Genomic DNA, 15525 nt, shown 5'->3' with positions numbered 1-15525 from the left:
CAGTGGAAAATACAGTGGGGAGATTTATATACACACACAGAGAACATGAAACAATGGATTTTATCATACACACTGTAGGAGAGTGATCACTTAAGATGAGCTATTACCAGCAGGAAGGAGGGGGGGAAAGGAGGAAAACCTTTTGTGGTGATGATCAAGGTGGGCCATTTCCAGCAGTTAACAAGAATGTCTGGGGAACAGTAGTGGGTGGGGTGGGGGGAGAAATAATGTGGGGAAATAGTTTTACTTTATGTAATGACCCATCCACTCCCAGTCTCTATTCAAGCCTAAGTTAATTGTTTCCAGTTTGCAAATTAATTCCAATTCAGCAGTCTCTCGTTGGAGTCGGTTTTTGAAGTTTTTTTGGTGAAGGATAGCCTCTCTCAGGTCTGTAATCGAGTGACCAGAGAGATTGAAGTGTTCTCCAACTGGTTTTTGAATGTTATAATTCTTGACGTCTGATTTGTGTCCATTTATTCTTTTGCGTAGAGACTGTCTGGTTTGGCCAATGTACATGGCAGAGGGGCATTGCTGGCACATGATGGCATATATCACATTGGTAGATGCGCAAGTGAACGAGCTTCTGATAGTGTGGCTGATGTGATTAGGCCCTATGATGGTGTCCCCTGAATAGATATGTGGACAGAGTTGGCAACGGGCTTTGTTGCAAGGATAGGTTCCTGGGTCAGTGGTTCTGTTGTGTGGTGTGTGGTTGCTGGTGAGTATTTGCTTCAGGTTGGGGGGCTGTCTGTAAGCAAGGACTGGCCTGTCTCCCAAGATCTGTGAGAGTGATGGGTCATCCTTCAGGATAGTTGTAGATCCTTGATGATGCGTTGGAGAGGTTTTAGTTGGGGGCTGAAGGTGATGGCTAGTGGCGTTCTATTATTTTCTTTGTTGGGCCTGTCCTGTAGTAGGTGACTTCTGGGTACTCTTCTGGCTCTGTCAATCTGTTTCTTCACTTCAGCAGGTGGGTATTGTAGTTGTAAGAATGCATGATAGAGAACTTGTAGGTGTTTGTCTCTGTCTGATGGGTTGGAGCAAATGCGGTTATATCATAGAGCTTGACTGTAGACAATGGATCGTGAGGTGTGATCTGGATGAAAGCTAGAGGCATGTAGGTATGAATAGCGGTCAGTAGGTTTCCGATATAGGGTGGTGTTTATGTGACCATCGCTTATTAGCACCGTAGTATCCAGGAAGTGGATCTCTTGTGTGGACTGGTCCAGGCTGAGGTTGATGGTGGGATGGAAATTGTTGAAATCATGGTGGAATTCCTCAAGGGCTTCTTTTCCATGGGTCCAGATGTTGAAGATTTCATCAGTGTAGCACAAGTAGAGTAGGGGCATTAGGTAATGAGAGCTGAGGAAGTCAGCCATAAAAATGTTGTCATACTGTGGGGCCATGCGGGTACCCATCACAGTGCCGCTGATTTGAAGGTATACATTGTCCCCAAATGTGAAATAGTTATGGGTGAGGACAAAGTCACAAAGTTCAGCCACCAGGTTAGCCGTGACATTATCAGGGATACTGTTCCTGATGGCTTGTGGTCCATCTTTGTGTGGAATATTGGTGTAGAGGGCTTCTACATCCATAGTGGCTAGGATGGTGTTTTTAGGAAGATCACAGATGGATCTTCTTTACTTTTACACAAAGTAAAACTATTTCCCCATGCTTATTTTTCCCCCTACTGTTACTCACACCTTCTTGTCAACTGTTGGAAATGGGCCATCCTGATTATCACTACAAAAGGGTTTTTTTCTCCTGCTGATAAGCTCACCTTAACTGATTACTCTCGTTACAGTTGGTATGGCAATACCCATTTTTTCATGTTCTCTGTGTGTGTGTGTGTGTGTGTGTGTGTGTGTGTGTGTGTGTGTGTATCTATCTTCTTACTGAATTTTCCACTGCATGCATCCGATGAAGTGGGTTTAGCCCACGAAAGCTTATGCTCAAATAAATTTGTTAGTCTCTAAGGTGCCACAAGTACTCCTTTTCTTTTTATCCAATATTGTGCTTCAAATCTAGAGGGACCTGGGAATTAGACCCAACGGCAGAGAATAGCTCAATCTCAATTTGCCCATTGAACCATTGATCGTTTTGCTGAGTGTCAACACTTGTGGTGATAAATATTAGGATATAGACCCTATAAAAATAGGTTGGTTCCTCTAATTTATTTCTCATAGGCCATCAGGTGGTAATGGTTTTCAGTCATTAGTCAGAGAAAGACCAGTGATCTGGTTTCAAAATATTTCCTAGTTCATGATCATTCTCTTGAGCCAGACAGTCTCCAAGTATTAATGTTTGCAAGGCTGAGACATGAGTGCTGCCCCACAAGCCATGAGAAGAAATCCCCTATGGCATGTTATTCTGTTTGTAACGGTTCACACAAAAACAATTAGGATCAAACAAGCTAATATTGATTGTTCACACCAAAACTGTTTCTGACACATGTTCCTGAATGTTATTTTGTCTTATAATGCAAAGTCTGATACTGAACGCACATGGGCTGTATTCCTGACAGGAATTCCTAATGCGATTGATTTTTTTTTTTTGCTTTCCCCTCTACCAATAGATTTATTTCAACACACTTAGAAGAACTTAGCAACTTAGAAAAAAAAAAAGACTTAAAACAAAAACTTCTGTCTAAAAATGACCTGGGTGAACAGCTGGCACATGAACCCAAACTTTTCCTAGCCCACTGACTTCAGGTTTATGGATTTGAACTTATGCATGTTGCAGCTGGGTGCAAACTATGTTGTAAAACAGGTAGCATCACATTGTGCTGCTTGCCATGACCACTCCAAAGTGTAATCGCTTAGGCCACAGAGAGGAGTCCAGAGTTAAAATTGGGTTGTTCATCTTTGTAGTTAATACTCAAACCTCATGTTTACCTAGTCCTCTTCACCACCACCTTACGCATCCCAATTCAAGCTCCTGTGGTTGATGTCTGTGGACTTCACCAGTATGAAAGAAGAAGGTCTCATACAGCACACATGGGAAATTACTTGCTAACAAAATATATGCATCAAAAGAAACTAAAACTAGTATTTTAAAGAGTTTCTGTGTAGTGATAAGGAATATTGAGGTATTGGATCAGAAGAGCAAGGCATGAGTGTCTCAAAAGCTATGTGGAGTCATTGGTTTAAATCTAGTTCGGGACAGCTGTGACTATAAATTGTTTCCACATCTGGTATCATTGGTGGCCTGTCCAAAATGAGTCACATTTCAGTTTATGGTTGACAGGACAATACATCTCAGAAACCAACACCCCATCCTGCCCTCCATGTGGCACTAATTGGCCAAGCTTTGTCTTAACAGAGAGTGTAAACACTAAAAGGGTCGGGGAGTCTGAACTGCGCTTTTACCACTAATGGTGATCAGTGGTTTCATGTCAGGTTTGTGGCTCACTGTCAGGGTAGTTGAGAGGAAGCTGTTTCTGTCTAAGCTATATGTGTCATTATATGTGGGATTTGAGTCTCCAGGCCTGTCAGGGTAGGAACTTTCCTCAGCACCAAAACTGAAACTAAAGATGTTTAAAAATAATGTCAGGCATAATGTTAAAATTAAGGTAGGTCCTTGAGCAGAACCAGAACACAGAGAGGGTAGTTATAACGTATTAAATATATTAGTGGAGAATGCAAACAAAGCAAAAAGAAGCAATGAGTTCATGAGACACCTGAATAGGATAAAGCCCAGCGACAAAAGCTTTAGCTAAACCATGGATAAACAAAACAAAAACGCAAACAAGTTGTATCAAATATTTTCCTTTTTGACCAAATCTCTTTATCTATAGTGTGTGGGACATTTTAATAATAATACTTCATTTCTTTTACTCTTAATTTGTTTTTGTGTACTTCGATTGCAACTCTTCAGGGCAGGGAGTGTCTGAGTTTGCATAGTGTCTAGCATAATGAGGCCCTGATCCCAGCTGAGTCCTCTCTATGGGCTGCCATAATACAAATGGAAAACACTAATAAGAATAAATATATAATGCTGTTCAAGCTGCTATATAGAGCAATTAAGATTTCCCAGTAGATGTGTATCTCTGTTTTTTCATATCATGCTCATCCCCTTGGGAATTAAGCGCTTACTATGTTTGGATAAAATAAGAACTGGTGTAAACTTCCATCTAAAATTTGAACTAAATTTTTAAAAAGATGCACACTATTTGATTAACTTGTTAAAAAAATTCTTTGGCTTCTCTGTTCTGGTGAGAACCAAAAAGCTGCATGTCTTGGAACTCTCATGTAAAGCTAGGGCCATTGTTTTTTTCTTTTATCTGTTCAATTATTTAATCTCTCACAGGGAGTTCATATGGCTCTTGTGGAACTAACAATCATATTTTGTCAACTAAGTAGTACAGTGGAATTTATATTTCAGTATATTAGGTTTAGGCACCAGACATTATACCTACATTTTTTAGGCTGGTCTGCTATTTCATTTACTGCCAGAGTAAAAAGACATAAAATAGTGCAACTAAGCCTAATGTGGCAGTAATGGCTTGTAAAGTAACTTCTGAAAATGCATTGTTTTTGTATAGGACTAAGCCCTGGTGTACACTAGGCATTGAGGTCGAATTTAGCAGTGTTAAATCGATGTAACCCTGCACCCATCCACATGATGAAGCCCTTTTTTTGACTTAGAGGGTTCTTAAAATCGATTTCCTTACTCCACCCCCGACAAGGAGATTAGCACTGAAATCGGTTTTGCTGGGTTAAATTTGGGGTACTGTGGACTCAATTAGATGGTATTGGCCTCCAGGAGCTATCCCAGAGTGCTCCACTGTGACCGCTCTGGACAGCACTTTCAACTCAGATGCACTGACCAGGTAGACAGGAAAAGGCCCGCGAACTTTTGAATTTCAATTTCCTGTTTGCCCAGTGTGGCAAGCTGCAGGTGACCATGCAGAGCTCATCAGCAGAGGTGACAATGATGGAGTCCCAGAATCGCAAAAGAGCTCCAGCATGGACCGAAAGGGAGGTATGGGATCTGATCGCTGTATGGGGAGAGGAATCCGTGCTATCAGAACTACGTTCCAGTTTTCAAAATGCCAAAACATTTGTGAAAATCTCCCAGGGCATGAAGGACAGAGGCCATAACAGGGACCCAAAGCAGTGCCACGTGAAACTTAAGGAGCTGAGGCAAGCCTACCAGAAAACCAGAGAGGCCAACAGCTGCTCCGGGTCAGAGCCCCAAACATGCCGCTTCTATGATGAGCTGCATGCCATTTTAGGAGGTTCAGCCACCACTACCCCAGCCGTGTTGTTTGACTCCTTCAATGGAGATGGAGGCAACACAGATGCAGGTTTTGGGGACGAGGAAGATGATGATGATGAGGTTGTAGATAGCTCACAGCAAACAAGCGGAGAAACCGGTTTTCCCAACGGCCAGGAACTGTTTGTCACCCGGGACCTTGAGCCACTACCCCCCGAACCCACACAAGGCTGCCTCCCGGACCCACCAGGCGGAGAAGGGACCTCTGGTGAGTACCTTTTAAAATACTATACAAGGTTTAAAACCCAGCATGTTTAATGATTAATTTGCCCTGGCATTCGTGGCTCTCCTGGATATACTCCCAAAGCCTTTGCAAAAGGTTTCTGGGGAGGGCAGCCTTATTCCATCCACCATGGTAGGACACTTTACCACTCCAGGCCAGTAGCACGTACTCGGGAATCATTGTAGAACAAAGCATTGCAATGTATGTTTGCTGGTGTTCAAACAACATCTGTTCTTTATCTCTCTGTATTATCCTCAGGAGAGTGATATCATTCATGGTCACCTGGTTGAAATAGGGTGCTTTTCTTAAGAGGATATTCAGAGATGCCCGTTACTGCTGGGCTTTTTGCCTATGGCTGAACAGAAATGTTCCCCACTGTTAGCCACACGGTGGGGGGAGGCAAAATGCGACTTGTAACGAAAGCACATGTGCTATGTATGTAATGTTAACAGCAAGGTTTACTGTGAAAGAGTGTACCCATTGTTCTATAAAATGTGTCTTTTCAAATACCACTGTCCCTTTTTTTTCCTCCACCAGCTGCATGTGTTTCAAGGATCACAGGATCTTCTCCTTCCCAGAGGCTAGCGAAGATTAGAAGGCGAAAAAAACGCATTCACGATGAAATGTTCTCTGATCTCATGATGTCCTCCCACACTGACAGAGCACAGACGAATGCATGGAGGCAGACAATGTCAGAGTGCAGGAAAGCACAAAATGACCGGGAGGAGAGGTGGCGGGCTGAAGCTGAAAGGTGGCGGCAGCGTGATGAGAGGAGGCAGGATTCAATGCTGAGGCTGCTGGAGGATCAAACTACTATGCTCCAGCGTATGGTTGAGCAGCAGGAAAGGCAGCAGGAACACAGACCGCCGCTACAGCCCCTGTATAATCAACCGCTCTCCTCCCCAAGTTCCATAGCCTCCTCACCCAGATGCCCAAGAACGGGGTGGAGGGGCCTCCAGCCACCCAGCCACTCCACCCCAGAGGATTGCCCAAGTAACAGAAGGCTGGCATTCAATAAGTTTTCAACTTTTAAAGTGCTGTGTGGCCTTGTCCTTCCCTCCTCCACCCTCCTGGGTTACCTTGGTAATTATCCCCCTATTTGTGTGATGAATTAATAAAGAATGCATGAATGTGAAGCAACAATGACTTTATTGCCTCTGCAAGCGGTGATCGAAGGGAGGTGGGGAGGGTAGTTAGCTTACAGGGAAGTAGAGTGAACCAAGGGGCGGGGGGTTTCATCAAGGAGAAACAAACAGAACTTTCACACCGTAGCCTGGCCAGTCACGAAACTGGTTTTCAAAGCTTCTCTGATGCGCACCGCACTCTCCTGTGCTCTTCTAACTGCCCTGGTGTCTGGCTGTGCGTAACCAGCAGCCAGGAGATTTGCCCCAACCTCCCACCCTGCCATAAACGTCTCCCCCTTACTCTCACAGATATTGTGTAGCGCACAGCAAGCAGTAATAACCGTGGGAATACTGGTTTCGCTGAAGTCTAACCGAGACAGTACATTGCGCCAGCGCGCTTTTAAACGTCCAAATGCACATTCTACCACCATTCTGCACTTGCTCAGCCTGTATTTGAACAGCTCCTGACTACTCTCCAGGCTGCCTATGTATGGCTTCATGAGCCATGGCATTAAGGGGTAGGCTGGGTCCCCAAGGATAACTATAGGCATTTCAACATCCCCAACGGTTATTGTCTGGTCTGGGAAGAAAGTCCCTTCCTGCAGCTTTTGAAACAGACCACAGTTCCTGAAGATATGAGCGTCATGTACCTTTCCCGGCCATCCCACGTTGATGTTGGTGAAACATCCCTTGTGATCCACCAGTGCTTGCAGCACTATTGAAAAGTACCCCTTGTGGTTTATGTACTCGCTGGCTTCATGCTCCGGTGCCAAGATAGTGATATGGGTTCCATCTATGGCCCCACCACAGTTAGGAAATCCCATTGCAGCAAAGCCATCCACTGTGACTTCACATTTCCCAGGGTCACTACCCTTGATATCAGCAGATCTTTGATTGCGTTGGCTACTTGCATCACAGCAGCCCCCACAGTAGATTTGCCCACTCCAAATTGATTCCTGACTGACCAGTAGCTGTCTGGCATTGCAAGCTTCCACAGGGCTATTGCCACTCGCTTCTCAACTGTGAGGGCTGCTCTCATCTTGATATTCTTGTGCCTCAAGGCAGGGGAAAGCAAGTCACAAAGTTCCATGAAAGTGCCCTTACGCATGCGAAAGTTTCGCAGCCACTGGCAATCGTCCCAGACCCGCAACACTATGCGGTCCCACCATTCTGTGCTTGTTTCCCGAACTCAGAATCGGCATTCCAATGCATGAGTCTGCCCCATTAGCACCATGATGCCCACACTGGCAGGTCCTGTGCTTTGAAAGAAGTCTTTGTCCATGTCCTCATCACTCTCGTCACTGCGCTGACGTCACCTACTCGCCCAGTTTCGCTTTGCCAGGTTCTGGTGCTGCATATACTGCTGGATAATGCGTGTGGTGTTTAATGTGCTCCTAATTGCCAAATGATCTGAGCGGGCTCCATGCTTGCCGTGGTATGGCGTCTGCACAGAAAAAAGATGCGGAAAGATTGTCTGTTGTTGCCCTGATGGAGGGAAGGGCGACTGACGACATGGCTTACAGGGTTGGCTTACAGGGAATTAAAATCAACAAAGGGGATGGCTTTGCGAGAAACTGAATGGCCGCCTCAAGGATAGAACTCAAAACCTCAAGGATAGAACTCAAAACTGGGTTTAGCAAGCCATTGATTTCACAGAGGGAGGGAGGGAGGGAGGAGAAAATGAATATAAAACAAATCTGGTCTATTTCTTGTTTTGAGCCACTTCATCTATCTTTATACATCATGCTGGCAACAGACTGTGCAGTATGACTGCTAGCCATCGTCACCTTCTGGGTGCTCAACAGAAGATGGTGCAGTATGACTACTGGCCATTGTCTTCTGCTAGCTGCAGATTCCGGTAGGACTCAATTGCCATGAGACGAAACAAGGGAAATGACCTGGCTGAGTCACTCCCATGTTTGCCCAGGCGCCCGGTTAAAAGAGCACCCAGGACTATGTCGACGACGGCTATCAGTCATACTGCACTGTCTGCTGCCAAAAGGCAATAAATTGCTGCTGTGTAGCAATGCAGTACCACGTCTGCCAGCACCCAGGAGACATACGGTGACGGTTAGCTGAGTGGGCTCCATGCTTGCCGTGGTATAGCGTCTGCATAGGTAACTCAAGAAATAAGGCGCAAAACAATTGTCTGCCCTTGCTTTTATGGAGGGAGGGAACGGAGGCCTGATGATATGTACCCAGAACCACCCGCAACAATGTTTTAGCCCCATCAGGCACTGGGATTTCTACCCACTGGGATTCAAATGGGAGGTGGAGACTGCGGGAACTGTAGGATAGCTACCCACAGTGCAAAGCTCCGGAAGTCGACTGTTGCCTCGGTACTGTGGACACAGTCCGCTAACTACATGCATTTAGAGCATTTGTGTGGGGACACACACACTCGACTGTATAAAAACACTTTCTACAAAACCGACTTTTATAAATTTGACCTAATTTCGTAGTGTAGACATACCCTGAGTGACCCTACTATTGCAGCCCAACAGAGCAATGTGAATACAACCCTCTCCAGGGAGAATGTAACCCTGCCACACCATAAGTGTTTGGGCAGATCTAGAATGCATGCTGTTGTGTGATTAATTATTTTATCCATTGTTTTGGAATAGTGATAAACTGAGGAGGCAGGTCCAGAAAAATGACAATAAATCCTAAGGTAGTACCAGTCACAAATTTGTGTAGTGTGGCTAAACTCGCAGGGATGGGAAGGGGATGTAACTGTTCACAAGGCAATGAAAGGTGATTTTGTAGTTGTGACACAGTACTTGGGGTTATATTATTGGCTCTGCTACCAAACTCACTTTGTGATTTTCTTGGACTCAATTTCTCCATCTGTAGAGCAGGTGAAATGGTTACCTCTCTCCCAGAAGTTCCGTGTGACTAAAGTCAATGTTTAGTGGAGGTTTTTAACATTTGTGATTCCTTGTATAAATCTTTGTTTATATCAAATTTAGATCTTAGGTCAAAACTTAAGTTGGCTTTGTCTCTTTAAATAAAAGTGGGCACTCAGATTCTGGCAGTTGATTTTAAGCTCTTTCAGGCTCTCATGAACTATATATGGTTAAGTTTCAGAGTAGCAGCCGTGTTACTCTGTATCCGCAAAAAGAAAAAGAGTACTTGTGGCACCTTAGAGACTAAAATTTATTTGAGCATAAGCTTTCGTGAGCATTCGATGAAGTGAGCTGTAGCTCACTAAAGCTTATGCTCAAATAAATTTGTTAGGCTCTAAGGTGCCACAAGTACTCCTTTTCTTTTTATATATGGTTAAGTGACTTCTAAACATCCTGCTCAGTAAAATCAAACACGCTGTTTACATTGTCTGTCTATATCTTTTTAGGCAATCTGTCCTCCAGCACAATGGTTGATCCAGCTTTGTTTACAAAACTTGATGGTTTATCAACTACAAGGAAATTGGTTAATGGTAGTGGTAAGCCATTCATTCACAACTCTCTCCTTCATAAATATTTGTAGGTATCCTTGTTTATATCAAATTTAGATCTTGGATCAAAACTTAAGTTGGCTTTGTCCCTTTAAATGAAAGTGGGCATTCAGATTCTGGCAGTTGATTTTAAGCTCTTTCAGGCTCTCATGAACTATATATCGTTAATTTTCAGAGTAGCAGCCTTGTTTCATGTTCTCTGTGTATATAAATCTCCCAACTGTATTTTCCACTGAATGCATCCGATGAAGTGAGCTGTAGCTCACGAAAGCTTATGCTCAAATAAATTTGTTAGTCTCTAAGGTGCCACAAGTCCTCCGTATAAATGGTTAAGTTTCAGAGTAGCAGCCTATTAGTCTGTATCCGCGAAAAGAAAAAGAGTACTTGTGGCACCTTAGAGACTAACAAATTTATTTGAGCATAAGCTTTCGTGAGCATTTGATGAAGTGAGCTGTAGCCTAAGTCTAAGGTGCCACAAGTACTCCTTTTCTTTTTATATATGGTTAAGTGACTTCTAAATATCATGCTCAGTAAAATCAAATGCACTGTTTATATTGTCTGTCTATATCTTTTTAGGCAATCTGTCCTCCAGCACAATGGTTGATCCAGCTTTGCTTATGGAACTTGATGGTTTATCAACCACAAGGAAATTGGTTAATGGTACTGGTAAGCCATTCATTCACAACTCTCTCTTTCATAAGTATTTGTAGGTATGCAAGAACTTGAGGGAGTAATCCTCTGAGCTTCAGGTAGTTGCACTGGTAATAGAAAACCAACCAAAAATCAAAGAAAAAAAAAACAAACAAAAAAAAAACAACAGTCAAACCAGGGCTGTATATGGAGGTCTAATGGCCATTCATGTCTCCACAATGCAGATAATCACAGCTGCTTTTGGTATTTCTATCCTGGCACATCTTTAGCAAAAGAGCATACTAAGCATGCTACTTGTGGCCACCTGTAACTGAAAGATGGTGTTAATTTGTGAAATGTCATGCATTGCAACTTTTAACAGCATGACACACCTATAGAATTCCACAGACATATCGGTGTGTTACTGGTGTTTACCCCCCTTTGCTTACTAGTGGACTGACAACATGGTTTCTATGCTAAAATATCATGGATTTATTTCAAAACCATTATGATGCAGTACTTTTCATTAGTTGGTGGTAATGTGATAATGTTGAGCTTGTTGTTGTGATATCTCTGGCAGGAATGTCAGGATATGGTACCCTTGTAACCATCATACAAACCAGTGCTCCAATAAATTGTAAATGAAAAGTTCCATTAAGTTGCCAGTACTACTTGTAGCACAGTGAGCAGAGCTATTGCTGCTGTTGGCTAAAGGAAAAAGAACACTGAGTTACAGTAACAGTTGGAAGGCCAGGTTGTGAACTTTTCACACACATTCTATGAGCAGTCAGTCACACGAGTAGTTGAATTGACTCAAACGGACTAGCATTGTAAGCAACTGTTCAACAATGTGAATAATGAGTTCACACACTGGCCCACAGTAATTGAAAGAGGTCTTTTCCAGCTGCCATCCTTCATAACTTGTACCCAGCCAGGCCAAAATTTTTGCTTCAAGTGACAACTCTGCAATGCTAGTGTTGCGTTAAGTTGTATGGCGCCTTCAGTTAGCTCAGTAAGACTCAGTATTAAGTTAAAGAGTTAGAGCTTCATTGAATGCACTCACCAGCATTGGAAGTCTTGTAGAATTAACTAAAACACCCACAACATGCATGAACCTGGAGTGGATTCTCTGAGGGCTATCTCTGTGTGGTTAGCATCATGGAGGATCTGTTCAGCACATAATCTCTGCCTAAAAATTATTCAAAATATTTTAACCAGTTCTAACGGGCATGGGGCAAACTTAGGAAAAATAGATCTGTGTTCCGCACTTTGGTGCAGACAGCAGCCCTAGTGACATGTTTATTTTGGTTTCCCATTCTTATAGCATTTCTAAAACACAGTGGAAAAAGTATAGGCCAAACTTTTTCAACGTAAGTGCTTAAAAGAAAACACTCAAATCATAGTCTGATTTTTCATAAGTGCTGAGTATTTGCAGCTTCAGTTGACTTTGAATGGAGTTGTAATCTCAGCAGCTATGATATGAATCCCCTTAATTATGTGCCTAAATTAGGATTTATGTGCTTAAACTGATGCATCTAAATTTGAAAATGCTGGCAATCCTACACAAGTTGGGGTTGCTCTATAGATGTGTGGGTGAAGGAGTTTCCTGCTTAATGAAATCAAATAGAAATTCCTTTTTTTTGTTTGTTTGTTTGTTTTGGGTTTTTTTGGCAGGATGTTGTTTTCCTTGTGAACTGGAGTTTGAATTATGGCTTTTTTCTATGTCTTTTTCAGGCATCGTGGGGAAACCAGAGAATCCTCGCTTCTCCTGGCCTGCGGTTGTAGCACTCTTGCTTCTGTTTTGTTCTTTTCTAATCATTTTAGGAATCAGAAAGTGGTGTCAGTACCAAAAAGAAATGTAAGTATTAGTATCAAAAATGGTGAGCAGAAATAGAGATGTTAGTGTAGATTCCAACCCAAAGTTTCAGAATGAAGTTCAGATAATTATCTTATTTTGTAGTTGTATGTGTACATGGATAGAAATGAACAAGTACAGACATACAGTTGTGTGAAATACATAATTGAAGCTTAATCCCATTCACTGTTCAATATGCTTCAATTTAACATTCCACATAAGAAAGCTTAGTTCCTTATTAAATGTTTGGGGAAATATAGGGATGGCAAACTAAACCCCTTTAAAACATACCCTGGTTATTCTGAACTTGCAGTTAACTGCAGTAAGATAAAATTATCCTTGGATTGTTAACATTTTGGGACAAGGCTTTCACTTTATGGAGGGCTATAAATCTCCATGCACAGCTGTAAATCTTTGTGAATGTGTCTCCAGATATCAATGCAAGCAACAGCTTACTTCTTTATTTATCCAAAGGTTTTGGATTTCAACATAGCACTTCAAGTTGTAAAAGATGTGTGTTGTCCCCAGCCCCCCACCTCTGTGTACAAGAGAGCTCACATCAATGCCAGAACATGGTTTTGAGCTGTAGAATAGAATATGTAGGTGAGAGAACAGACATGAGCCCTACAGAATGTTAGAGAAGAATGAGGCCAAAATTCTTTCTTACCTTTTGTCCTTACATCTCTTCCCATTTTCCCTCATAACTTTATATTGATTTTTACATCATTAGCTGTTGTGTTTTCAAAGACTTTTTTTTTATTCTAGTATGAACAGACCTCCATCTTTCAAGCCACCTCCGCCTCCAATAAAGTACACATCCATGATAGAATCTGATGGAACTACCCCATCCTGCCATGAACTGGAAAATTTGTAATGTTTCTTGGATTATCCCTGAGCCATCTCTGAAGAATATTAAATCTCATAACTGCGTAAGTCTTTTAAAATGCAGATTGCTGGAGTTCAGTCTGAATGACCCATATTCAAAGTCAAACTTCTAAACTGACAAGGTCTGGTATCTCCCTAGGTTTTCCTTGGAGGTTTTTGACTCAATCCTAACTATTCTAAACTGGCAAGGTCAGAAGCAAAGCACTCCTGTGTAAGCTTTCTCATCAATTTAGATATGCATTCATCTGACAGACTGAAGTCTAACTGCAGCACATTGGAGATTACAGGTGCTCAGTTTGGATTGGGTGATCAGCTGGGAATTTTCTGTTTTAATAATGGGAGTACATTAATGCATGTGTCACTTCATTAATCTGTCTATAATGATGAGAACTTTAAGCATATGGCAGACATAATTACTCCAATCTTGGTGATACTTTGGAAGTTTCTGACACATGAGTGAACAGGTTTTTTTTAAAAAAACTAAGCTTTCTTACTATAAAAATACTGATCTACAGTGAGGTTAGTCAATGCTAAGCCTAAAGAGCAGGAACATTCATAGTAGGGCAATAGTCCACATATATCATCACTGACCTCCAACGTGGACTCACTTGGAAAGGCTGACATGAAAGGAGGCTGCTGTTTCCTTCTGACATGATATGCTGAGAAGACCTGGCTGCATATCTTGAAACTGCCGGACCAAGGAGAGGTCAGGTGATCTAGTAAGCCATCTTGAATGGGAGACCTAAGGACTGAAATGCATAACAATCCAAGGGGATAATAATAGAAACAGTGACTGTTTCCAGGGACAATAGCTATTGAAAATAACAATTGTTCAAAGATAAAAATATTTTCTGAAGTATTTTTATATATCAAATATATTGATATAAAGGAAAAAGGTTCTTTATTTTTCACTCAGTTGTAAATGTGAGCAGGGAGAATCCTGCTGAGAACTGGTTTAACTTTTTGTATTTGCTAAATATCTTTTAATATTGCAAACAATTTTCAGACATGTACAAAGTCAGGCTTCGACTGGAAGCAGTACAATTAATGTAAGGAAATGCCATCATGATAAAGTGTGTGTTTCACAAAGAGCTAAATTCAGACATGGTAAAGTTGAAAATGATGTGCTTGTTTAGTGTTGGGATATGCAGCACTTTCTGCAATAGAAGTGGAATATGAGTGTCATGGAGTTTACAAATGCTGTTGTATTCCTCATAGCTTTAAATGAATGAGTTATTTGATAGGAAAAAGAAATTAAGAAACTGTTCCCTTTAAAATCTCAGACATGAGTATGCTATTATGTTTGTCCATTTTTAGTTAAATATCTGAGGGTTATAGCAAGCACTTTTTTTCATAAAGAACTTTACAAACTTCACATGCACAGAATAGGGATCAGCTTTTCCACCACTGAAATGCATCTAGTGTAAAACATAGCAGATGATTAACTGCACAGTACCATTTACATAAAGTTCACAACGAAAAATGTCATCCACTTACAACTCTTGGGAAAATATAGAAAGGCAAATAACCCATGTTGGAATGCAGCTGGGACACAGCTGCAAGCTTAGTAAAAAAAATTAGCAAGGAACTTTCCGTGGCTGCAAGTGGTCACTACCTTGGTTTTAATAAATGATCCAAAAGATGTTATCTCCAAGGCTTAGGGGGAAGAATACCATCTTTGTAACTAACTTCATTTCTGGTACCTCCCTGGGTTTTTTGACCTAATCCTAACTATTACAGGGTTTTCCATAGCACCCATCACTGCCACATAGAAGAGCTTCCCTGTTGCATAAATCTGCCTAGCAATATCTGTGCTGGACTTCATGCAGTCTTCTGCTCTTCTTCCCTCCCCGGTTAAAGGACGTTCTGCTTGAGGAGTAATTGTAGTTCTGATCATCATTTTGCCATTTATAGTAGAAAAGCTTCCTCAAAGACTTGGGATCTTGTCCTCTGCCTTGAAGGTGATCAGACTCTGGTTTAGACAATCCTTTCATGTAGCTATTTCAACAGCCAAACTTCTTAAACCAAGGATGCTCTGCCTTCGGCTCCCAGGAACTTTATCCTGGGCACTGTGAGCTAC

At 42.0% G+C, this 15525-nt stretch overlaps 1 protein-coding gene and 1 long non-coding RNA gene across 4 annotated transcripts in view; one reads left to right on the top strand and one right to left on the bottom strand.

Annotated features, from left to right (window-relative positions):
- CD96 (CD96 molecule) overlaps nucleotides 1-14334 on the top strand; it is a 49587-nt gene extending 35253 nt beyond the window's left edge. The window contains exons 12-15 of one of the 2 annotated variants that reach the window (XM_043510519.1): nucleotides 9095-9174; nucleotides 9974-10057; nucleotides 12440-12563; nucleotides 13326-14334. In XM_043510519.1, the coding sequence (XP_043366454.1) occupies nucleotides 9095-9174; nucleotides 9974-10057; nucleotides 12440-12563; nucleotides 13326-13434 (397 nt within the window). In that variant the 3' untranslated portion in view covers nucleotides 13435-14334. Of the gene's footprint in view, nucleotides 1-9094; nucleotides 9175-9973; nucleotides 10064-12439; nucleotides 12564-13325 lie in introns of both variants that reach the window. The other variant, XM_043510514.1, reaches the window with a different exon arrangement.
- LOC119849275 overlaps nucleotides 1-15525 on the bottom strand; it is a 133265-nt gene that overhangs the window by 96516 nt on the left and 21224 nt on the right. The window lies entirely within an intron of this gene.

Source organism: Dermochelys coriacea, chromosome 1, assembly GCF_009764565.3.
Source record: "Dermochelys coriacea isolate rDerCor1 chromosome 1, rDerCor1.pri.v4, whole genome shotgun sequence".
In the NCBI taxonomy this organism is placed as follows: domain Eukaryota; kingdom Metazoa; phylum Chordata; order Testudines; family Dermochelyidae; genus Dermochelys; species Dermochelys coriacea.
This window is presented reverse-complemented; position numbering and strand designations above follow the sequence as displayed.